The following is a 25,461-nucleotide window of genomic DNA, read 5'->3' as shown; positions in this document are numbered from 1 at the left end:
TGGTACGAACCACATGCTATGGTTGTAAATATTCTTTTCCCATTTAGATTCCATAACAGTTATGGCTGCGTCCGCCATGAGCAGTTTGTGTTCATGTTGCAGTACCACTTTGTCCCCAGGAGATGTCAGAAGGCTCCCACTTAAAACTTGCCCTGCACCTTATCTTGTAAAGATCCAAGAAAACAAGAGAATTGTTCCAAACTCATGATCTTGTCTAGCCAGTGTTTACTAGACTAGGTTAAAAAAAAAATGTAAAAAGATTCTGTAATTCCCCACGTTAGCTTTGTTGCGTGAACGTCCGCATCATGGATTGAGGGGCCCAGAGGCCGGTCGCTGTCTGTCGCTGGGTGTGAACGGTTTTAACACGTTGACTCAGAGCGATGACTTCATGGTGCAGTGACATTGCCAGGAAAGCTGCCACTTCAAAGAGCATTCGCAGGTCCAGTTAAATAAATGTTATGTTCGCTGGGTTCTTTAAGAGCCGTAATCGTGTGCTGACGGGCCAACTGTGGACTAAAACCATGGTTGTTCTTCATCAGTGCCACTCTTCTCTATGCTACAGGCGCTGACTGGTCTTAACTGGGATTTGGCTGATGACACTGCATCCCATCCAGTTACAATTTCACACCAAATTTAGGACTTTGCGTTTGACACACGTATAAAAACTTATCCATATATCATTAGTCTGATCAATAAATGAAGTTAATGCAAAATATTTTTAGCCTTCTTGAATATAACCAACACCAGCCACATCTTGCTTTTCATCCAGAAATAAGGTCAGATCAATGTTCATGTTTTTATTTATCTTGTTTATGTTTTATTTATGCGTTTTATTAAAGCATTCATCCAAAGAAAAGTTTCAAAGATTTATAACATTTGATCTACAGATTTGGGTCATAATTAATAATTGTAAATATTTGGATATTTAAATAGTTGATTGTCCACTAAACTGTTTTTTTTTTTTTTTTTGGAGTCTGACCAAATAAATAAAGTTTATTTGTAACCTACTCACCAATGAACCACAAAAATCACAGATTCCACTCACCACCATTGTGTCCCTGACCAGTCTCCAGGGGGACTGTCCCTGTAAATACTAACTGTAAGTCACTCTGGATAAGGGTGTCTGATAGGTGCCATAAAATGTAAATATATATGTATTTGTTTATAAAGATAAAGAGCCTTCCATTGGCACCTATAAGAACGGCGTCCTGGTGAGAGGGGACTGAGTCACCAGCCTGACTTCCTCTCCGTGGGCTGATTAGACAGTTGGACGTACTGTACTGCACCGTCTCCTGGCTGCTGTACAGGTTAAGTGATTAAAGTGTGCTGTGACTCGTCTGTATCCAGACCCAGGTACAGCGTGCCTGCCTGACTTTTAAAGGTGCTCTTCTTACCGTCAAGTGCAAGGAACACTGGGGGGTGGGGGGGCAGGTAGTGGGAACGAGTGTGTTACGCATCTGAAATGTTGCGTAAGCGGCATAGCTTTAGTTATCAGCCAGGTGGGTGGGTTTTGCAAAGGCTGTGCGACCGTTTATGTGCAGATGGTGACGCACAGGACCGATGTTTAGTCATAATAAACTCGTGAAACGCTATACATTTTATCCGGGTGCTGTGTCCCTCTGGAAGAACGTCACTCTATCCCTGTGCCAGCCTGCCAGAGGTCCTGACCTTTTGACCACACGGTGTAAAGAGGGAGGCGGGGGATTCTCGGTCAGCTGTTAGATACTGCGTCCAGGTCGGGCTTGGGCGTCGGAGCCCTGACTTTGCTGCCCACACCATTGCCCAGTTTGTGTGTCATCTTTGCAAATGGCTCCGGCTGTCAACAAGGTGCAACTCTGAGAGCAGGGCATTTTTTGAGAAAAATGCCAAACCCACAGAGCCCTCCTGACCACAGGAGGTGGTCGGCTTCAGCATGAGTTGAAATTACACAAAACTGCTTCTCAGGGGATCACAAAGTAGTGTGTTCAGCCTCCCCCCCTGCCGAGTTTCGAGCCGAACTCTGCCCTGTTCTGCATGTGGCGTGCCATGTCTCTGCAAAACCAGGCAAATGGCTGCATCCGTTGTGCACAAAAGGCCCCGGGTTTGTTACAATCTTTCATTCCACGGGCATAAATGTCTCATTCCGTCTGGGTGAGATGGTGTCAGGATGGTGAGGGTGGAGGAGTAGGAGTGCCATGGTGAGGTCTTTCACCCCATGCTGTGACACGGCTGCACAACAGCCTTCTCTGTGGATGGAAGATGGCTGCATGCTTGTATTCGTTTTTCCGCTGTGTTGAAATGCATATCTGGAATTTCTGGGTCTGAAGAGTCTAAAAAATACTGTGAAGGATTAATTGTCTATAGTACCGTCTGAACAGTATATGGTAGTCATATGCGACCGATGCAGGGTATAAATAGCACCAAAGAGGTCTCTATTCCCCCTGCTCTCTCTCCTCTTCATTTTGAGGACATTCTTACATTTTTCTTTAAGGAAAATTCCTCATTATGTCTCCACAATGGGCTGTGCTCTGTATGCACTTGCATACATTCTGTACCTTCCATTCATGGCTGCAGCAGAAAGGCCCGTTTAAAACTCTGCAAAGCAATTCGAGTTAATGCTGGCACTGGCAAGGGTTTTGTTAATAAAATGTGTTTGGGTTGACTCACAGGATCAAATGAATAGATTTTCTAATGATTCCTAACGTTCTTGGTGCTTTTTTTGTGTGCGTACCCAATGACACTGCTTTGCTTTTCCCTGAAAATCTTGACCCTCGAAGAAACACCTTTTCGAATCTGACGAAAGGGAGCGTCATTCACATTCAGTCTGCCTCCCACCCCTCATAAATTGTGCAATGGCTGCCTCAGTGGTTTCCTAATCACATGTCTCCCCTGCTGAAGCGCTTGGAAAATATGCCATCAAGCTAGTTTCCATGAAGTACAACCCGGGCAGATATAGCCGCTTTTACTTGCCTATACCAGTTCTGGCAGAGACGGGATTCCAATAAAGCCTGCAAGCCTGTGCCCAAATGCCCAAATGCCCAAATACCCGTCAGCATGGCACAAGTTCTGACCTGGGAGAGTTTTGGATGGGAAGTGTTAGTTTATTGCGTTGTTTTGTCCCACGGGTTTCAAAGGGGCTTGTTTACTTGCGCCCCGGTAAGACCCTAAGGAAGAGGAATGTTCCAGAGCATTAGCACCCAAACAGCAGCAGCAGCAGCACCGTGTATCACTGCTGCCTGCTTTGTGCCTTCAACATTCGTGTGCAATTTTCCACCCTTAAATGGAACAGTGCGAAGCTCTCAGTACCACCTTCAAATATCGAGGCTCAGCGTTTTCCCAACACCCCAAAAAGATTGAGCAATATATTTTTGGCCACATGTGGTGTTTGCTGATATCTCACTATTGGCTCTGGGCCTTTCGTTTTCAATTACCTTATTAAATGAGATATCATTATGTATGCACAGATCTGTAATGTATCATATTGCAGGTCCTAGGTCTAAACATAGAACACGCAGATGGAGGACTAGGGTGCACCTCACTGCCAGCGTGACTTACTGCATTGCTATGTCCATGCTGGGATTAAAATTCTGTGTAGTGGTGTCAAATCTGGGGTAGCTCTGGGAAATTATAGCAGCCGGGCTCCGGTATACCGCCGCACGCTGTTTACGTGGGTGTCGTCTGTAATGGGGCAGTGTTGGTTTTGCAGCGTTTAATATGCCGCGAAGAATGCATTTGTTTAGATAAGGAGGGTGTTTCTGCCGAAAACCGGTGACCTCAGAAGAACGTGTTCTTTGAGGTACGCAGAAGGAGCAAAGGCCGCGTCTGACGGGTTGAAGAGGCTTGACTCAAACGCCCTCGATTGTGAATTCAGCACACGCCCAGACTGCATGAGGAAATACGCCAAGAGCGCCGTGCCGTTGGAAGCTTACAGGAGGAAACTCGGCGGGGAGGGAGTGGGGGAGGACAGGCTAGAGAGAGGTGGGAATTAGCCCGGTGACGTAGCCGCTGAGGATGGAGCGCTATTTTAAGCGGCTGATAGAGCGCAGGCCGCCACGCTCCCTGCTCTCCTGACGTCACCGATGAAATCAGCCTCTCTGCTGGCCTTGGCCGGGAGGGCCATGTGACTGGTCGTGATTAGATTAGTGCAGCGGGCAGAGGAGTGCATACAGGTGAAATGTCAGTGTGCTGTTGCAGTCCCCCCCCCCACGCGTCCATTACCGAGGACCCAGTTCTGATTAAATTAGTCGGTCGTAGGCTGCTCTTAATCCCAGGCAAGGCAGGATTACACAGAGCTGGATCTCGATGTGCGTGGTATGTAACCAGGTGGGTTGTGGAGAGACAAAAAAAAAAAAGAAATTGCATCATTTTATTGGAATTTGGTACCTCTTCAAAATTTGACCCACGTTTAGAAACGACCATGCAAATTGTGAAGAACGGGCGGCAAGAGAACTGGAAGGACTGGATGGTTAATGTGTTGCAGGCTCATTGGAACACAGAGGCCGTGCAACAAAGATTATTGTCGCCGTAAATCTCCACCGCCACATGCCCTCTAGTCTCAGGTTACTACTGTGGCTGATGACCATTCATAAAATCTAATAAAAATTTAAACCGCAATCGGCCCTGTGTGACAATCAATGTCACCCGTGTGCCCATTGCGCCTCCATTCTGACAGATTATTTTATGACTTTATTAAATGCAATCAGCTGACACCATAAAAAGATGTAATGTTTTGCTCACTGTACTGAGCCTGAAAGAACTGTGGCCAGTGGTAGGACTGAGGCACCAGCACTTTTCAGAGTCATTGCAGGATCTGTTTCAAAATTCGGTGATTCGAACTATGACAGAATATGATTTTTTGACATACTGTGAAATAAACGTTTCTGGTTTTATTACCTCCTCTCTGATTTGGGTAATTCCACGCTGCGCGGACCACGCATTACACAGGTGTTCTGTCGAAACATGCTACCTATCGAGTTGTGCTACCTAGCGGATCTGCGCATGCGCAGTCCCTCAAGTTTGCGCTCTGTTTCAGCGCCCGTAAATCATGCTAGCCCTAAATATTATTTAATTCACTATTACACCATGATCTTAATACTCTTACAGTGCATATGGACTGAGTTTTGGTGTCATTTAAAGTGATTTGTACCGTTATCGGAAATGCACAAATTTAAATGGAACCCTATACGGTAGCACCGACAAAGCAGCATAAATCGTCAGAACACCGGAAACCCAAACAAAACACGCAATAATCGGCTCTAGTGTAATCGTCCTGTTAACGTCGGTGGAGCCGGAGCCAGCACAACAGAGCCAGCAGTGGCCGGGCAGGAATGCATTTCTTACTTGGAAATTCCGACACCACTTCACATTTAAAGAAGAAAGGGATGGGCGAAATCTGACCATGCAATGCAAACTCTGCAATGCAAACTCAAGCTGCTCTCAGCGTCAAGACTCCACATGCAACCTTAGCTTTTTTGTCCTAATCAGGAAGAGGGTCATTGAAAATGCTGTTTTTTTCCTTGTGCAAGGCTACTTTTTATTTTAACTAAGTGATGGAATATGTTGGTGACAGTAAATACTTTTCAATGGCATATTTAATGTTTGTCTAATACTCTTCCACTTTTCAGCTTTATAAATAAAGAAATGGTTAAGGATAAACAGGGTTTTTTTTATTACCTGTGATTGCTACATTCATGTAGTTGTAAAAAGCATGACAATATATTAAGTAATATCAGAACTGGGTTATTCACATTGAGTAACTTAACGAATACGTGACAAACTACATTTTGGGGCATGTATTCTGTAATCTGTAACGGAATACATTTTAAAAGTAACATTCCCAACACTGTGTGTGTGTGTGTGTGTGTGTGTGTGTGTGTGTGTGTATATATGGAGGCAGGCAGGTATGCACAATCAGCTTACATTTTACATTTACAGCATTTATCAGATGCCCTAGTTACAGGAACAGTCACCCCTGGAGACACTCAGGGTTAAGTCAGGGACACAATGGTAGTAAGTGGGATTTGAACCTGGGTCTTCTGGTTCATAGGCGAGTGTCTCACCCACTAGGCTACTACTTCCCAGGGCAAACATACATCAGCTGTATGATGGGTTCCTCTCATGAACACATCGGTAAAATATTTAAACCATCCTGCAGGAAAAAAAAACACAAGGGCAGCGTGTTTGTTGCGCAATCTTTGCCTCTTAGTGTGGGAACTGTTATCAGTGAGTCTACATCTCATGCGCTTTTCCTGCGGGCCACGAAATCACAGATTAGCCAACGATGACAGTGGCCCTGCCGATTGCACAGATTCGAGAGGACTTGTTCATATTACGTAAACACACGCGCAAAGCCATTCACCTGCATCCTGTTTCCTTTCCCGCACTATCAATTAGTCACTAGTTTTTCTGGTCGTGAGATGTAGGGTGGTAGTAGCCTAGTGGGTAACACACTCGCCTATGAACCAGAAGACCCGGGTTCGAACCCCACTTACTACCACTGTGTCCCTGAGCAAGACACTTAACCCTGAGTTGCTCCAGGGGGGGGACTGTCCCTGTAACTACTGATTGTAAGTCGCTCTGGATAAGGGCGTCTGATAAATGCTGTAAATGTTGTTTGCCATCTGTGACCCACAGCGGACGTGTCCCACACACTTCACCTGCGATTCGAGTGACAAGCCTGTACGCAACACAAGACCCCAAAAGACTCACAAAAACACAGTGTCTCACAGTCATGCACCGACACCATCGTTTCTGTACTGGAGGCCAGGTGCACAAACTTATTCTGCTCACAGTCAGCGTTCTGCTCAGGAACACCACGCCGGTTTGCTAAGAAATAAAGAGTATTTGTGATTACGTGTGTTGTTGTGATTATGTATATGAAGGCCGCGCTCGTATCCAGGCGATGTGTTTTCCCGGTTGCCAGGTGACATCTATTTTCTATTTTTTTTCACACGTCGTCACGAGAACGACGGCCGCGCCCCCGTTCCTTCCGTTTATCGACTGTTAAGGTGGTTTAGGTGGCTTGTGTGAAACGCGTCGCGCCCACGGCGCAGCGCTGCAGTAGGTTTGTACGTGTGAGTGATTTCTGTTTCTCCAGGTGACAGTCGCGTCGCGTCGCGTCGCCTCGCGTCGCGTCACCCGCCGGAACGCGTCCTGGAAGAGGCGCCGCTTGGCTTCCACCTTAAACCCGCCGCTGACGGCGCAAGAAGCGGACGCCCCGCCCGCGCCGGACCGAGCTGGGTTTAAGAGGCGCGTCACCTCCACTGGCGCGGTCCGTGCGAGCGAGCGTGCGTGCGTGCGTCCGCCCGCGCCTCGCAGCAGAACCAGCCGCAGTCCGCCGGCGTTGTGGATGTACTGAGCAGCGGATGCACTTTTCCTGTCGGGCGTTTACATGCCAGCGCTGGGGGCGACTGGCGAAGAACCGCAAACTTCCTCGCGGGGCTTCGAAGTTTGTGCAACGATCATTGGTACGTGTACAGCGGTCATTACCGCCTGCATAACACGGAATACAGTAACTTAGAATAATTCATCCATGCGCTACGGATGTTTAGGCCAAGCGACGCTTTATAAAGCTGATATAAAAATGATAAAAAAAAAAAAAAAATAACTGACGTCCTTTAGCAGTCTATACGCTCGTGGATGTTCATTTCGCACAATTCTGTATTTGTGAGGTATGTTTTATATCGTGGAATAACGCAGCCAGGCTTAATTCCCTGCGCCAGCTGCAGGGAAACCTGCAAATGTATTTTAAAAGGGGAAAAATAAAAAATAAAAATCTCCCTAAACAGATGCGTCCATGCTCCGAGGCGCCGGGGCAGAACAGCAATGCGCCTTTCTGCCGCTGGGCGGCGGCCAAGGATCTCGTTTTCATGGCCCGAGGTTTCCTGGAAACGAGCCCGGCCACTAACAGGCCACCATAAACACGTTCCTATATATATTTTTTATTATTATTATTATCGGTTAACTTGACGTGTAAGCAAATAACTCGCCGTCTATTATTTTCATAAAAATCGTCAGTGGGCGGGCGCTGTAACACGCAAGCGACCCCAGAACGAGCATCGCCCCTAGACATATCTTGCGAGCACTAGTTAAGCGGCGTTGGCGACGAGACGCGTATCGATCGCTCTGCAGGGACCACCTGACCAGCCCGCCGACGGTTTGTTCTAATATTAGTCCACGCGGCACTCGAGCAGTCCGTCGGGCGCTTGTTCAAAATCGGCACGACCAACAGGAGCACCTCCGTCCGCGGTGAAGACGCCTGGGTCCATACGGCGCTGCTTAACAAGCCCGACTATTCACGAGGAAAACGGAAGAGTTCCGTAAGAAAGCGCGCGGCGGTTCTCCGTTGTGGCCGAAATATGTTATGAATGGTTCTGACGTCGCGAGTGGGCGGGGACCGCCGCGCCCTCTTTAATCGGATTGGCCCTCGACAGCCGGGGTCGGCGGCTGGGGGGGGAAGGGGGCGGGTCTCCGGCGCCACGTGGGCGCGATGTTATTCTTCCGATTGGCCGGCGGTGACAGGGCGTCCGGACATGCCCCGGCGCGATTGGCCGGGACGGCGGCCTAGCGTCGGCGTGGGCGGGGCGCTGCGGGAGCGGGGCGGCCTCGTAACAACGTTCATTGTCGGCGTCGCTGGAGCCGCTCAGAGCGTGAACGCGCGCGCTGGAGGGCGAAGCCGCGTCAAGCTTTTAGCAGAGAAATAATCATAATAATAATAAAAAATAGTATTAATAGTAATAACAAGAGGCACTTTGCAAATTCCAGCAGCCGAGAAAAAGACAAAAGGCGGAACACGCATATGATGCGGTTTTTGTTTCTTGCGTCTTATAATGAAGACCGCGGCATAGGCGCCTAGTGGTCGGAGAGAGAGAGGCGACTGCACCGCTTTCGGAAGCTGGGACGCACGTAGCGGAATAACATTCCAGACTCTGCCATCCTGCTCGTTCTGGGAATTATTACGCCGAGAATAAACCGGAGGAAGGAGGGGGGGGTTCCCGAAATCCCTTCTCCGAGAAGATTAGATAAGACGCCCGCCCCGCCGCCACACTCGACGACGTTTTCCCCCTGTCGACCGCAGGCTATCGAATGGACCAGCATCCCAGCGCCCGGAGCTGCAGCAGCCGCGGAGCTCCGTCCTGCGAGGCCGTCCCGAGCGAGCCCTCCATGAACCTCTACATCCACTCCACCACCGGCACACGCTTCGAGCTGTCCCTTCCCCTGGAGGAGACGGTGGAGGGACTGAAGAGGAGACTGTCCCAGAGGCTGAAAGTTCCCAAGGAGAGACTCGCGCTGCTGCACAAAGAAACGTGAGTGTCCTACAGCCGTTATAACACATCACGTACCGATCAATTCGAATTATTTCCCAAATTATCATCGTTATTGTTTTTTTTTGTTTTTTTTTGGCCTTTATAACCTTAATTTCGTTTTTTTTTTTTCTTCAAATACAACGCGTGTTTGCTGAACGGGACCGGTGTTCGCCGGCAGCCCGAGCTTCGCCGCACCTTGTGCCGGCACCCGGTCTCGATCGGGCACGTTTACAGCAATAAAGTAGAATAACTATATAACGCGAATGCGTGATTTTACTCTTGGTCCACACGGTGACGATGCTCGCGTTTCAGGCGACTCTTCAACCAAACATCTGCCTGGAGACCTTCTGTGCGATGGATGGTTTCACCAAACCTCGCTACATGCATGCAGTGTGTGGTGCAGAAGACCTTTTTTTTTTTTTTTTTGGTTGATCTCTGCCTGCAGCTTCTCCTCCAGGAGAAAAGGGCAATGGGTGATTTATTAACCACTGCAAACAATGGTAGCTGTTCCATTGTGATTTAATAATAGAAAGAACAATCACCAGCGGTGGACCGATGGACGTTACCTGGTTTCAGCCTTTCACGGAGCCCCGGCCTTTAAATGTTTGACCCCCCCCCCTTTTTTTTTTTTTTTTTTTAGGCGCCTGAGTTCAGGTAAACTGCAGGACCTGGGCATTTCAGATGGGAGCAAGTTAACACTCGTCCCTACAGTCGAAGCAGGATTAATGGTAACGTAACTCCTCAAAACGTTATAATTACAAGGCGCCGCGTTCGGGGCTAACCCGGCTGACTAAACATTGCCGCTGGAAAGAGCCACGGTTTAATGCTGCTGCCCGTGACCACTGCATTAGCTCAAAACAAAAAGTGCAATTACACCAGGCCTTTAATTTCCCAGGCAGCGGGATTTTAATGAATTGTTTGCCTCTCTGCTCACGCTTTCGTGCAGTCTCAAGCGTCAAGACCAGAGCAGTCGGTAATGCAGGCCCTGGAGAGTCTCACGGAAACTCAGGTAAGACACCTTGCAAACGCCCACTGAATATTCATTGGTTGAACTCACCGATTTGACCTCTGGGGAAAGGGGCTGGCGTTGCGGGTCATTGTGAAAGACGTACTAATCACGCGGAGCGTATTATAGTCATAATAAAAGAAAAACCCTCCCCCATCACCCCCTTGGCAGCGTCTATGCTGTAAAGCAAGTCCAGGCAGGCCCTGTTCAGCATTTTCTCCATTTAGACCCCCCCCACAAAGATGTCCTTGTGGGTTCTTATGTGTGTTAATTGATCACGAGCCAAGGATTCCCAGATGATGAATAGGATGCTTTGTTCACAATAATTCCAGTTTTAGGCACGGTCTGCTTTCAGCAAAGCATGAATGAAACACAGGAATAAACTACGGGCCTGCTTGCGCATTGCTGCCTTCAGCCGTGGGCCTCGGATCTTTCACAATACGCCAAGAGCCCTTGGGCCTTTCAAGACGTTCCCGATTTGTATGGTATTGATTAGTTGGAAATGAGCTCCTCGAGTGAAGGCTGTGTTTGCACAGCGTGCGCGGAGCCTGGCATTTGTTACATGTGATGTAAGCGAAGGATGGGGAGGATCTTGTGAGTGCAGCTGAAGGGGGCTGTGGGGTGGGGGAAGGGGGTTGTGGCAGAAAGCTCACCTCTTTCTTCACATGGCACGCCTTCTCCAGGCAGCTGCAGCCATTACTGGGATTTTGTAGAATCGCAGCCTTTCTGAACACCACTTGGGGTGAAAAGAAATGAGTGGTTCGATATACACAGCATTATATTAAACACACACACACACACACATGTGTGTGTCCTCTGCTTTTAACCATCACCCTTGGTGAGCAGTGGGCAGCCATGACAGGCGCCCGGGGAGCAGTGTGTGTGGACGGTGCTTTGCTCAGTGGCACCTTGGCGGACCGGGATTCGAACCGGCAACCTTCTGATTACGGGGCCGCTTCCTTAACCGCTAGGCCACCACTGCCCCTATATATATTTACTGCTTGTGTATGCATGTGGAATTTAACACAAGGCTTTATTGGTGCGATTCGAGGCGGCGGGGCTACTTTGGCAGGGATTAAGATCAGGTTCTTTGCCTGGAAGTGACTTCACAGAATTGCATGTGTTAACCACGCCTCGCAGCTTCCAGCACCGCAGCGCACTTGAGTAACATCCTGGGAGAAATCTATTCCGGTCCGCCACCTAGCCAAGTACTTTTTTTTTTATGGGAGAGGAGGACTGATCGGAAGGGTGCTGCCACTTTTTACAGGCTAATCATTTGAAGCCGAAGCGGGTTTTCCTGTTTCTGTGTGGACGCTCTGCTGTATATTTCTGCTGTATCTGCGCTTGTAGTTTCACAGTTTCATCCATTTCTTCTGATTTGACTGAGTAACACTCACAATCTGTGGCTTGCCAAGGTTTAGGTCTGAATGCAACGCACTGCCATTTTGAGGTTACTCCGTCAACATATGCGTTTAGTTACAGTTGTCCATCATTTGTGGTTAATCCACACCCACTCCACATGACCCATCCGTCCTAATCTGCGCCTGGAATGAGGCTAAGCGCCGTCATTGTGTCTGGAAAAAAAAAAATGAACAGATGCGGGGAGAGGAGTCTCAACAATATAGACGGAGTCACCTCCGAGTCCCCTCTCCCGGCTTTAACCACCCACTCCCCTCCCCCAGACAGGGAACCAGGCCACGGGGGAGGGTAGAGACCCTTCTGGGGACACTCAGCCAGCGGAGGCTTTAGATGGCTGTGGTGAGTCACAGCGATTTCTGCCTCTGCTGTCTGGCCCTTTGTATGGGAACAAGCCTGGACGGTGGAACACGATGTGATGGCCGCGGAGTCATGCCTTGCATTCATTCCACAGGCACGTGAAAGCCCCGGAGCAGCGCAGGGTCAGGTGTGTTCTTCAGGAGCTCAGTTGTTGAAAGAGTTATAGGAGCAGGGTTCAAAATAATGACAGCGGATGTACCCTACATTTGGTTCGGTGATTTTGTTTTTCCCACACGTAATCACGGAGTTTAATCGTTCCGGTGCGTTAAATTACATTCTGCGGCCGCTTTTATCCAAAGTGACTTACAATCGGGATTACAATTAAATCCACTAAAATCTATTATTAGCCAATCCCTACCTACCTAGGAGACTAGGCTGCGGAGGATAACCCTGGGCCCATGAAAGGGAGGGAGATGGGTGTTAAGATGCTGGCCCCACTTCAGTTCCCATTTCCTGGCCGGCCGGTTTTAATAAGACGTGGCGTGAGCGGCAGTGGGCTGTCGAGGTGGAGGTCTCCTGGATGCGGTTAAGGAGATCTGGTTCATGCCGCCAGCCAGCCCCTGTGCGTCGTGACTGTTTTCCCTCCCCCTCCGTCCTCTTTCTGTGATTCGAGTGGCAGGCATTGTGACTTGAGGCTGAGAATAGGTGCTCAATTAAGGTGCTTTTAAATTAAGTTTATACTGGAATTTTAGTGCATTTAAACAGTGTATTAAAAATGATCACAAATAGAGAAGAACTTGAAAAAAACAATTTTAATTCATCGGCTATATCTTCAGCCATCTCGTCACATTGCACCCCCCTCCTTGTTGGCTGTTTTGCTGAAAGCTACGGTTGCGTGTCACGAGGAGTGTACTGGGCCTTATCACTCATGAGGATCAATTTCTGCTGTTCCCTGCCCAGCCAGTCATGCTCAGTAGCATTTTGCCGCTGTATCCGTCTTGGACGCCGTGTGGCCGATCGGCCCGGGTCTGACGATGCTTTTTCAGCAGGATCCGCATCAGTCAGGGTTTTGGACAAATGTGCAAGACACTGGGTGGTTCCTGGCTTTGTCCCCCAATGTCTCAACGCGAAGGCTGGTCAATATCAGGGTTAATGAGCTGGGTTTGAACCCTTTGCCAGGTGAGCAGAGGTTCTCCGGCCATGCCGCTGCCGGAACAGGCCGGTCCTGTGCTCTGACCCCCCTCTTCCCTGTCAGTCAGTCAGCTGTCTGCGAATGTCTGCCTCGCCCCTTTTTCCTCCTTCGTTCCGTGTGCTGGGGAAGCATCCCTGCAAATGAGTTCCTTGAACCACAGGGACCCCAATAAATAAAACTGTCAGCCAGAGTTCAGGAAGAAGGGGAGCGAGGGGCGCAAAAGGAGACGAAAAGCAGGAGAGAAGCCAGAGGCGCACTCTCACTGAATATTTCATCACCATCACCCGGCACCCCACCCCCACCCCTCCAACATCTCTCCCTCGTTCCTCCTCCCCTGGCGTCCCTTATCATATTTTCTCCTCCCTGCATAGCAACTGCAGCCTGCCGTCTCGGAGAAAGCCACCCGGTGCTCGCGTTCGCGTTATTAGCGGCCTGACGTTGTCACGCACGGGGCCGCGAGACCTTCTGCGTACGGCCCCGCGAGCCTGGCTTCGATTTAATTCAGTCATCGTCCGCCCGCAGCCTTGTGCTTTGACCTTCAGTGTGATCTTCGGAGACGTCGCTGGGGCCCGGGCTGAGCTTCAAAGGCTTTTTTTTTTTTTTTTTTTTGGTGCAGGCAGTCTGCACCAACATGAGCACCGGAGTCCGTGGTCTACAGAGAACAAAGAGGCATGTTTGAACAGGGGCGTGCGGTTCCTCCTGACACGGCGGAGCGTCTGAGCTGTTTCAGGTGCTCCAGACAGAGCACCACGCGGTTGTAGGTCCTACAAGACAGATGCAGGGAAGTTCCTTTGCGCTCGTGCTCTTGCTTCTTCTCTTCTGGATCAAGGGAGGCTTAGGTGGGCTGGCATGTTGATGGTTCCTTTGTGACTCAACCAGATGGATGGAGTGGGGTAGCTCCCACAAAGTCAAATGTGAGAGTCACTTTCACCAGTTTCTGGGTTCTCTCTCTTGTTCTGGTTACGTGGGCTGTGTGTGAGCCTGCAAGTGACTCAGTGAGACGCTTTTGGCCCGAGGTGGCAACCGCGTTTGGAACGGGAGCTCATCTGTCAGTCTAATGCGGGGTCCGCCGTGCCTCCTCGAGGGGCCTTGTGTGAGGACGAAGATGAAATCATCCACGCAGCTGCTCGCTGCACCCCATCCTCCTTGTGCCGGCTGTCGATGTGGTTGTTAGAAGGGGGGGGGGGGGGTCGGTGCTACGACTCGATTTGGGACTCATAAACCGATTTTCACTGCTTGAGAGCCGTCAGTCACTTGCTCCTCTGCCAAACCTCGGTTGACTCAGACAGGGAGTTCCCCACCGACACAAAGTCCTTCGAGTGTCTCGATAAGCGATAAAGGACGGCGGCGGATGCGTGCGATGCCGGTGACAAATCAGGAAGGCTGAGATTTTAGGGCTCTGCGGCACTGCCGTGTCGACAAGGTCCTTGTGCGCAGAACGTACAAAGTTCACCTTGGCTGGAGTGAGAGGGCGGTCGATGGGAAAATAAATAAGCCGAGGAAAGCAGGAAGAAACGATGGAGGGCGAGCCCTTGAGATTCCGGAGGTTAACAACAGGCCAGCAGGCGCGAGCTGGGAGGGAGCGGTCTTAGCTCCCGGTTTCTCTTATCTCCATTTGCAGCAAGTCTTTATGGGTCCTGTGGGTGGTTTTGAGACTTTGACTCAATTTGACCTCCCCAGCGAATGGCAAGTCGGGGTGGTACAAGAGGGGAATTGTGTGGGTTTTTCCCAAAAGCCAAGCTCAGACAAGTCTACGCTTCTTATTCTAATTGAAGAGGGTCAGAAGCACCGTAAATGCCCCCGAGTTCCTTTCTGGGCTCTCCAAAAATGGGCAACCCTTCCCCATCTGCGGCGGCCGCCCGGACAATCGGGCATTATGCTCGCGCCGAGCGAGCGGGTCCGCATCCTGCGCTTCCGCCTGATTTCGCAGCCCTCGAGCCAGACAGACGTTGTCCTTTGTGAGGCTGCTGAATAGTGGGGTTCATATGGAGGACTGGGGACACTGGGAGGCAATTTTCTGTCGTGGGTGGCGTGCATGTGTCCTCTTTTCGTTGTCACGCTCTACTGTTTATTGTAACTGAAAGCTTGAATTTGAATCTCGGTGCAAATGTAACATCCACACCATCCTTGTTTCCTGTACGCAGGTCAGCGACTTCCTGTCTGGCCGGTCTCCCTTGACCTTGGCCTTGCGGGTGGGCGACCACATGATGTTCGTCCAGCTGCAGTTGGCAGCGCAGAACTCAGGAGCCAATCAGCAGCTGCAGCACCGGCACCTTATAGCCCGCGGTGGAGCTGATGGCGCCACGGGGCAAACTCTGGGGGCGTCGCCTCCCGGTAGCGGGCTAGCACGAGCCCCTCTCCACCCCCACTTCCACGCTCATCCCCACCACATCCCTCCTCACCCGGTGCCGCCCTCCCCCACAAGCCCGGCCGCCTTCGCCCCCTCCACAGCGGCGCCGTCTCCCGGCTGCATATACCCCTCTGTGGCCTCCACCAGCTCCTGCAGCCCTCCATTACGGACCCCTCCTCTGCCCACTGGGCTCCCACACCCCCATCAGTCTTCATCGGCCTGCCCCAGTCCCCACAGTCCCGGCCCTGCAGGTCCCTGCCTGGAGGTGAGACATTTCGCCGCACAACAGCTGAATGTTACTCGTTTATTATTATAATTAACATTCTGATGTCTGGTCTTCTTTTTTTTTTTTTTTATTTTACAGGGAAACTGTCCAGTAAAGAATCCAGCGGTCAGCCCTGCGGCTTCCACACGATCCCGTAAGCCAGGTGCCATCATTGAAAGTTTTGTGAACCATGCACCAGGAGTCTTTTCTGGAACATTTTCGGGTAAATCTCGCTTCACCTTCCTCAGCAGCACGATTTATGATCTAGAGTCTGTAAAAAAAATCCTCATTTTCTACCCGTAGGCACTTTGCATCCCAACTGCCAGGACAGCACTGGCCGCCCCCGTCGGGACATCAGCACCATCCTGCAGATCCTGAACGACCTCCTCAGTGCCACGAGACATTACCAGGGCATGCCCCCGTCCCTCGCCCAGCTCCGCTACCAGACCCAGTGCAGCTCCGGGTCGTCCTCGCCCTCGCCGCCGCCCTCGCCCCCAACGCCAGTCCTGGCTGGCCTGTCTGCCAAATCTACCTCGGTGCCCGCTGCCAGCCCGGCCGCCCTCCACCCGCTGGTGCAGTGTCAGAGCCAGATCCGCATGTGCAAGTCCCCTGGTGAGTGCAGAGAAGCAGGAAGCAGCGATCGGTCTGATGAGCATTGTGTGTGCATGTGCGCTCGAGACAGAGAGAGAGAGATTTATTGTCTTTCCCGGATCACGGTTTGGTGAACAAAAGACATCTGTGCAGATGGGGGAGAGAACAACACTCTGATTGCAGAGGACATTGTTACTGAATTGAAGGGGGGAGAAAGAGAGCGATAGAGAGAGGGCGGAGACTCCGAGAGAGAGAGAGAGACATGGGGGATGGTAGTGATACCCCACCTTGGGTTTCTAGTACCGCCACCTTTTATTAGTCCTCTTCATCAGGCTGGGATCTCTGCAGTGGTAACATGTCTGGTTTTGGTCTTGGATCTCTGGGGCATTGAGTGTGTGTGTGTGTGTGTGTGTGTGTGTGTGTGTGTGTGTGTGTGTGTGTGTGTCTGTCTGTATGGGCTGATTTTACTTTGTTTCTATGGCTGTGGGGGATGCAGTGCTAGAGGTGATCATGAACCAAGATAAAGGTCTCAGTCTTGTGGCTGGTGTGCTTCGTGTGGACATGAGTTGTCACTTGTGGAGTGGAAAAATGTTCCCATGAAACATTTGATGCGAAGCCGTTTTCCAATTTTCTTTGTCTTGATTTTGAGATGATCTATGTTTCATTTTGAAGCAATAGATGCCAATAGCTGCCTTATTTCCGGAACCCAGAGGCTTTGTGCTCTCCCGTAGCCATCATTGCCTGCTTCTCTGTTCTCCCCTGCCTGGCTTCCAGTCAATGGGCCGTCCTCGCCTCTCCAGCTAGGCCCCCACAGCTCCGGCCTCATCTGTAAAAGCCATTGAGGCGTTCCAAGCCAATACTTCAATGACTGCTTGTTTTCCTTTGGCCTTTAAATAGATAGATTTATGCAGAAAGCATGAGCACTAGAAGAATACACATTGTGTTTGGGGAGACAGTGGGAGGGGGGGGGGGGGGTGCCATCCAAATGAGTCCATTCACAAAACTGCCGTTTGTATCCGGCCAGCAACTGGCCACAGATTAATTGTTGCTCCCTCTTGATTATGTGAAACGAAGGCGTTGTAGAGCGCACTGCCCACTGGCCACTCACTCACTCACCGGGTTATGGGGACAACTGGGTGCAGTCAGCCAGAACCAGGACCAGTGCAACTTTAGAACAACAAGCAGACTCAAACTTCGATGTTCTCTTTAAAATGCCCAAGCAGTCTTTGTTTGCTCAGGAGTTTCCCAAAGAAGCCTTCAGCCTCAGAGAAAATGAAAGCCATTGAACGCACCCCTCTGATTTTGGCTAGACCTCTGGTGATGACAAGTGCTGGCCTTTGTGAGGTAGGCCAGGGAGGGCTCCGCAGTGGAATGGGAAGGGGCGAGAGAGTGGGGTGGGCTAATTGTGATCCGAATTCCTGCGCTCAGTGGGATCCCCTCTGCCCGCCCTACCCCCACCCCACTCCGGGCCTTTGTCTGCGTCATAAGAACGGCGCTGCAATGCAGGGCACCCGGATTGGCCATTGTGGAGTCAGGACTGAGAGCCTTCAGGCCAGGGGATTAGGATGAGCTTTTAGACCCTCTACCCAAGCGCAGCTGCCTGTTTCAACAGAGGAGCAGAATAAATGCATGAAAAGGGAGGGGAGCGATCAGCCTCTTCCTCCATCCTTGCTCTTCTGTGTCTGTCAGGTCGGGTTAGTTTAGTTTAGATTCTGGGTGGAGACACATTATGGCACCGGGAAGGAGGAGGCTGGGTGGGAATGTTCAGATTCCTTTCATGGCTTGTTTAATAAAGCACAAAGCAAACCCTGTGTGCTTTCATTTGATTTATTTATTTATTTTTACACTTTGTACTCTAGAGCCTTTTGAATGGACACGTTCTATTTGAATTCCCATCCTACCCACCCCCTCCCAGCGTTGGTGCTTTGCATCTCAGGCTCCCTAACCAAATGCCTTGGGCCCTCATCTTGTGATGGAAGAGCTTTGACCTGGCCGGTCAGACCCGTGTAAATAAGTAATTTGCAAATCCGGCAGGCCTGTCAGTACCCACTGGCCATGGAACATCTGAAACCAAGCTCCTCCACAGCAGCTAGCCATACAAAATGAAATCAGCCCTTTATCAGCTCGCATGAAAAGCTTTGCTTGACTCTGCGCCCCAAACGGTCACTGATTCCCCTTCTCCTCTGTGGAGATGATGGAGAGGTTGAATTAGCCTGCTCTTCTTGTACTGCCCTTACCTCCATTCCTACAGGATCCAGATGGCCGGAACACAATGGCCGCCCTGTGTTCTGTGCCCACCTATTTACCCAGTTGCTGGGCTGGCTCTTTTCCCGGTCCTTCAAGAATGATCCGGCAGGGCTGGACGGAGCTGTACCTCGTACCTTGAGCACTACAGCAGCTGTACCCTTACTTTTCACCCCGAGGGATGATTTACAGTCATTCATTACGGGGTCGGCCCTGCTGGACGCTGCGTTTTTTTTGTCACTACAGACTACAGAGTGAGGGACCTGACAGCCTGACACACTAGCAAACGTCTTAAACTCACCCACGGCTTAAATCGTAGCCTAACCCAGTGTTCCTCAGGATTACTCCCTCGATGCTCAACAAATACTGCGGTCGGATTGCACGACTTTTCAAGGCAAACAAATAAACAAGTCCGGGACGCCTGTTAATTAAGCCGATCTTTAAGGGATCAATGGGGAGGGGATCTCATTTAATCTCCGCCGCCCGCCTGCCCCTCCAGCCGGCGGTGTGGACATGCTAGTGGGGGCCAGGCTGACCGTCTCATTGATTATTCATAACCGAGCCTACCTCCCCTGTACCAAAGCGTCATCGACTTAAATCTTCAGTCAAGCTGGGAAGCATTGAGCCATATGGCTTGGAAATAAAAGCCCTGGATGTATTCTCTTACATGGATAATGTATTAAATACATTATTAAGTACAGTTAAAACAACAGTAACATATCCTGTTTGTTATGTATAATACATGTATAATACCTTGGCAACTGTGACTTTGCAGTATGGTAATATACGAGCAGACTGAAAGACGTTGAAGAACCATTAAGTTCCCTAGTGCTATTTGGGTCTTCAGGAGGGGGGGGTTGTGCCGGGCCTCCTTCGGTGTGATTTGTGCAGCAGGGCGAGGGCCGTAGGCAGGCGGAGGAGGCGTATTCGGAGCCAGGTGTATATCTTTTGCATTGATCTAGCAGCTGCACTGCAGGGGGTGGAGCACACATTGTTTTATTCCCCCACACCGGCCTTATGGGTGTGTGTGTGTGTGTACGCGCGCCTGCCAGGGTTGGTGTGTGTTGAGTTACTCTGGGACACAATGTGCTGTTGACTGAGGGACTCTTGGGTGGAGGAGTGCTGTAATGACAGGGAGTGGAGCTTTCCGGTTTATCTCAATGCTGTTTTCTTTGACTTGACCCAAGGTTCCCATTTTTGAAAACTTTCCTTGTGTGTACAGTAATATGGGAAGGCCAATTATAATAGATAAAAATTCTTCTTATTAAATGGAAAATGGGGGAGAGCTGGAGACGCTCCTCAGTTTTGGTTTCGCCCTGTCCCTGACCTCTGCTCTGCTCATGCTTTGTTCGGCTCAGGCCAGGCCAACCCCAGCACATCAGCACGGCCTAAAGCTAATAATAGCCCGCCGCAATAAACAGCGGCCGGAGTCGCCCCGGGCAGCTCCATTCATCACCGCGGCCGCGTAATGCTATGGTGCTCCTGGCGAGTGGGGCTAACGTGCAGGTTCGGGCCGCTCCCGGGCACGGCATTCCTGCATCACCAAAACAGCAGATCCCAGCGTCATACCGAAAAACCAAAGAAGCTGGAGCAATCAGGGGAGGGGAAGAAAAAAAACACTGAATATTCTCCACTTCGCCCTTGTTCTTCCCTCAGTTGGAGGCTGTGGTCTGGGTTTTAATGAGCTTCTGAAATAACCCCCCTTCACCCTAAGGGCATTGTCTTTTTGTTCCATCTAGCTGAGAGTAGCGCAGGCGATGGAGGTGAGGCACGCTGGCCTAGATTTGCTGCGAACATGGAGGGCGGCTGAAGGAGACTCTTCTCCGTGGAAAGAGGAGGAATACGCTGTCTTGCACTGGGCTCCGCATAATGGTGGGGGAGGACTGGAACGAACAAAAGCTTGTATGGAGCTTCTTATAAATTTTAAATGATTCAGTCCATTGACGATGGCTGTTAATTACATTTTTAGTTTTTTTTTTTTTTGGCTCAGTATAGAGATTTCGCGCAAAAAACACAACAAAACAAAACAAAAAAAAAAAAGACATGGTCAGCACGACAAAAGAAGGATAAAGGCAGTCATCCGGCCACATCCGCTCTGTTCTCTACCTCCACGCCAAAACACCCGGGGTTGAATTCCTGAGCAGCCCCACCCCTCCGCTGTCCTCTGTGCCGGGCGGGCGTCCATGGTGGGGGCCGTGGTTTCGGGGAAGGGGGGGGGGGTGTATAAGGCCGGGCTCTCTTCGCTTACAATTTCCATTCGCTTGCATTTTCTATTGAAAGCCAATATCGGTGTCCTCTCCCCGAGATGGATGGCTGCACTAGAGCTAAGGTTTAATCAATAGGTCTTTTTAATTTGCCATCGATCCATGTTAAAAGCTACTGCTGCTGCTGCTGTGTGTTTGTGCAGCCGAGGCTGTGCGAGTGTGTGTGTGTGTGTGTGTGTGTGTGTGGCTGAGATGGGGCACGGGTGAAGGATGGCCTGCGCTCTGGATTATTGACGTTCTAGCGCTGTATTTAATTATTTAATTCGTGGATGGATGCTAATGGAGCTAGCTAATAGATTGCGGTTGCCTTTTTCCTTCCGAGCTCCTGAATATATTTCTAAATGAAATTCGGGCTGCGCCGGGCCGCGCCGGCCGGTGCTGCGGATTGGTGTAAAGCGGCCGTCCCCGGAGGCTTTCTGGTTCTATAGGCACATCAACAGCTAGAAATGTGCTTTAGCGTTAGTGCCCGGCCGGGACTGCTGCCGTGTCCTAACGTTCAGTGCGGGTCAAAGAAAAACATTATATCGTGTGTGTTGGGCTTCTGTAGCACTGAGGTAGTGCCACGTTCTTGTAAACCCAGAGGGCGACCTTGACCTTACACAAAGCAAACAAGCATCGCGCCTTTTAAACGTGGGAGACTGCCACACGCTGACATGTCTTGAGCTTAATGGGTTTTTTTTTTTTTTTTTTTTTTTTTGTTTCTTTCCCTCCTCCTCTACCACAGGCGAGCGCTTGCGTCAGACGGAGAACCGGGCCACGCGCTGTAAGGTGGAGCGACTGCAACTCCTCATGCAGCAGAAGCGCCTGCGTCGGAAGGCCAGGAGAGACTCTCGCGGCCCCTACCACTGGCTGCCCAACCGCAAGGCCGGCAGGAGCAATAGCAACAGCAGCATGTCCAGCGAAGCATCTCTGGACCTGGACTTCGAGGACTCTGTGTGGAAGCCTGACGTCAAGGCAGATATGAAGTCTGAGTTTGTCATGGCATAAAGTGTGATTTTGGTGGATCTTTTAAAGGTTTGGAATTGTGGAAAGCGAGGGGTTTTCTGGATAGTTTTTTTTTTTCCTTACATCAAAGACTTCTAATGCACCCAGAGTTCTTTACTGACTTTCTTCTGGTCCTCATCACCTGCCAGTGAAAGGGGAAGAATACACAAAGCATGATGTTTGGACAAAGAATGGACAGGTGCGCAGAGAAAATTCAAATATGTGATCTCCACAAGAAGGAAAAAAAAAAAAAACTGAGCATAGAGGACTTCAGTGGTGATGGGTTGTGTGTTTTTGTGAGTGTTTTTGTTTTTTTGGTATCTTTCTGAGGAGCATTCTGGATGGACACTCATGCTGGCTTAACAGAAACTCAGAAGACAGACATTCTATCCATGCTCCTCAAACGGGCATTTACAGTCACAAGGTCACCAAACGTTCAACGTTGTTTCAAAGAAGGGATATCTTTATTTCTCACTGAAACATATTTTTTGTAAACCAATATGTAGCATTGTTCACTAAGCATTCAGGTTTTCATACGGTTGAAAGATCTTTTATTTGCACATATCTATTATTTGTTAATGGCTGGTCAGAAGTGTGAACAGGTTGAAACAGTGACTCAAGATGACAAAAATGTTTAGATGGTGAATGCATGATCTGAATTTTCCGAACAGTGTATTTTAGAAGCACCCCAAATCAGAAACATTATACATGGGAATCTACAATAGATAAAAGAGCCTAGAGGGTTGAAAAGAAACCTGTGCTTTTAAATATACCCAAAATGTTTATTTATTTCACCTTTTTATCTTTTTTTTGAAGGAGGGGGGGGCAGTTACTCATGATAAAAATTTACAGTACTGTAACTTCCATTCTATCTCACTGAGGCTCCTGAGTCTTCATATTGTAAAGTCCATCCCCCCTCCCCCTTTCACATTTTGTACGTAAATGTTTGAGGAGTCTGTTTGTATGGTTTGTTCGTGTGCATGAGTGTGTATCTACTTTTCAAAAATTCACTGAAGTCGTGGCCCAAAGCTGACCTGTAGTCTATTGTTGTAGAGTGTCGAGTTCAACCACCATTCATTATTCCATCAGAACCGCAAGGCTGTTGAAAGACACTGGCAGAATGCTGATCCTGATCCCTTTACCCCTCTGGATGTTCTCAAAGATGTGCTTGCTAAATCTAGTGTGGAGCTACTTGTCTGGTAGCTCCAAAGATGCAGCCAAATTTTTTTTTTGGTCAGTCCTTGCTTAGGCCTTACTGATCATGTGCGTTCCAATTTAATTGAGGGGGGGGGGACTCAAAATTCCAGACTCTTCTCTTGTAGTGCCTCCACCCATGACTTCACATATCCAATCAGGCCTTTTTGAGGAGAAAAAAAAAAGTTTTGCTGCTACTTGGGACTTTGTTTAAAATATGAAAATGATGTTGCTTTGCATGCAAAGGTTAACCCTGAACATTTTGTTGGGGGGGGGGGAAGAACTGGTACTTGAGAAGGTACATGAAATGCATGAATTTGTGAAGACTTCAAGCTGCCTTTGTTGGACTGCATTTAGTAATCAGTGTATATTTTCACCAAAAGCCAAACTGCAAGTAAGGACTACACTCGGAACTTTGCTCATGTTGATCATTCCTGGATTGCGCTCACGAGCAACGAACCTTTTCAACTCAGCCACTCTAACATGATGTTCAGAATATTGGACCAGCTTTTGCCACGCTGACTTGACCTTGCATTTGAAATGAGAAAAAAAAATCAAAAATTGAGACCGCGATTGCACTCACCAAGTTTGCAGTGAGAGATTACGTGCCAGAAGGTGAACCTAGTTTTTTTTTTTTAAGTGGCCTTACCTTTCACTAAATGAGACACATAGGTACAGGAGGACAAATTGGAGTATTTTCTTTTCTTTCTCTCCCATCCATTAGCGTTTTTGTCTGTGTAGTTTTTCACTTGGACTGTGGGCATCTTTAATTTGTGCTAAGAAGTGAAGTCTGTATTATGTCAAAGGCTTGCGTGCCTTAAAAATCTTGCCCTCACAGCATATATGAATTAAAAACTGAACACTGCATTCTCATTGAGAAATGACAATTGTTCTAATGATACCATGCATAGATTGGAGTTGTATTTGTGTTCAAAAGAAATGCCTGGAGGCCAAAAACTGCATCTCGCCATTGAGTTTCTGTCTTTGTCTCATAGCTGTTTTACCACCAACAACTTAAAAAAAAAAAGCAACAATTTGTCAAAGTTTTACTGTTTCAGTGCTAAAGCAACAAAGTGCCCTAACTCTGAATGGAATTGTCCTCTGAGGACATCTTCATGCACTTCCCGTCTCCTCCTGATGAATTTTCTTTCAATGGACATTTTTAATTTAATTTTTAATCTATGGACTGTATAATCTGTGTGTGCCTCGGTTATGTGTGAAAATGGAGAAGGAAAAAAAAAATTGGGGTGAAATGTGGGCATGAAGTTGGCTGGTTAGGGGGAATTTTCCAGTACAGTTTTCTTTTTTTTTTTTTGGCGGAGGGGTTAATTTTAGAATCACATCCTTTAAGTTGCCTGTTCTTTCTTGTAGCCAACCATGGGGAAAAATATTCAAATACAAATTGCATTGTTCTAGCTATAGACCGGTGTAGCACACATGTGACTGTATTAATTTATAAAAACCAAAATGGTAACTGTGAATTCTGTATTTCTTTGTGCTTTTTTTTCAGTGCAACAAGGTGAGGACTTTGCAACAAATATTGCATTGCACTCATTTGTTTTTGGTGGACTATAATGGAAATAATCAATTAAAAAAAAAAAAAAAAACGTGAGAATTGAAAAAAAAATCCAAATATATTTTTTTCTTAAGCAATACATTTCAGTGTGACTTGTGATAGGACATTTTCTTTTTTTTAGGTAATAAATTTGAAAAAAAAAAACACAATGCAATTTTGTCTTAATTTCATTTCACATTTATGAAGGGTGTTGGACTCCTGGGTAGTCCCAGCAGGATCACACCCATTTTCCTGCATGTCAGTTTAAGCAATTAATTTCCCAAGAAATAAGTCGTCAAGAAATGGTCAACAAAATTTTCAGAAGATTTCAGTTCAAGGAGCAGAATAACACTTAAGAATTCCAGGGTGCATTTTCATTGGTGGAATTGATTGGCTGTTGTCTAGGCTGGTAGATGACCCCACAGAGACATGCTTGTTTCATGGGGAGGTGCTACTGTGCTGAGGTCTGAGAAATATTCTTCCTCCGTTGTAGCACCCCCTGGGTGGATGGCGCTCTTAGCATTTGTCTATGCGCCCTAATGGTATGGACCAGCTCTGGGCATGGGTTTAAAGAATCCAGAATGAGGAACTAATGTACATTGGACCTGTCAATCACCAGGCTCCACCCATTTTTGGTTGTGTTACAACACAAAATGTAGTTATAGTCTCTCCAAGAAACAGACAACTATTGAGTTTTCTATTTTGTAAATCTTGAGAACATCTGACCTTAAACTAGTGAGATGAGATTAGTGCATTCAAAAACAGAGCCCAATGTGTTCACCTGATGATCAATTAAGTTACCAATGGCATGCACAG

At 48.7% G+C, this 25,461-nt stretch overlaps 1 protein-coding gene across 1 annotated transcript; it reads left to right on the top strand.

Moving 5' to 3' along the window:
* The first annotated feature begins 7,171 nt into the window (after window positions 1-7,171).
* midn (midnolin) lies at window positions 7,172-24,707 on the top strand. Its single transcript, XM_029001052.1, has 8 exons — window positions 7,172-7,445; window positions 9,056-9,284; window positions 9,925-10,012; window positions 10,231-10,293; window positions 15,343-15,813; window positions 15,913-16,036; window positions 16,117-16,425; window positions 21,637-24,707. The coding sequence occupies exons 1-8, from the start codon at window positions 7,370-7,372 to the stop codon at window positions 21,897-21,899; spliced, it is 1,623 nt and encodes a 540-aa protein (XP_028856885.1). The 5' UTR covers window positions 7,172-7,369; the 3' UTR covers window positions 21,900-24,707.
* Window positions 24,708-25,461: the final 754 nt, after the last annotated feature.

Source organism: Denticeps clupeoides, chromosome 13, assembly GCF_900700375.1.
Source record: "Denticeps clupeoides chromosome 13, fDenClu1.1, whole genome shotgun sequence".
Taxonomy (NCBI): Eukaryota; Metazoa; Chordata; class Actinopteri; order Clupeiformes; family Denticipitidae; genus Denticeps; species Denticeps clupeoides.
Note: the sequence above shows the minus strand (reverse complement) of the source record. Positions and strands in the feature narration are given on the sequence as shown.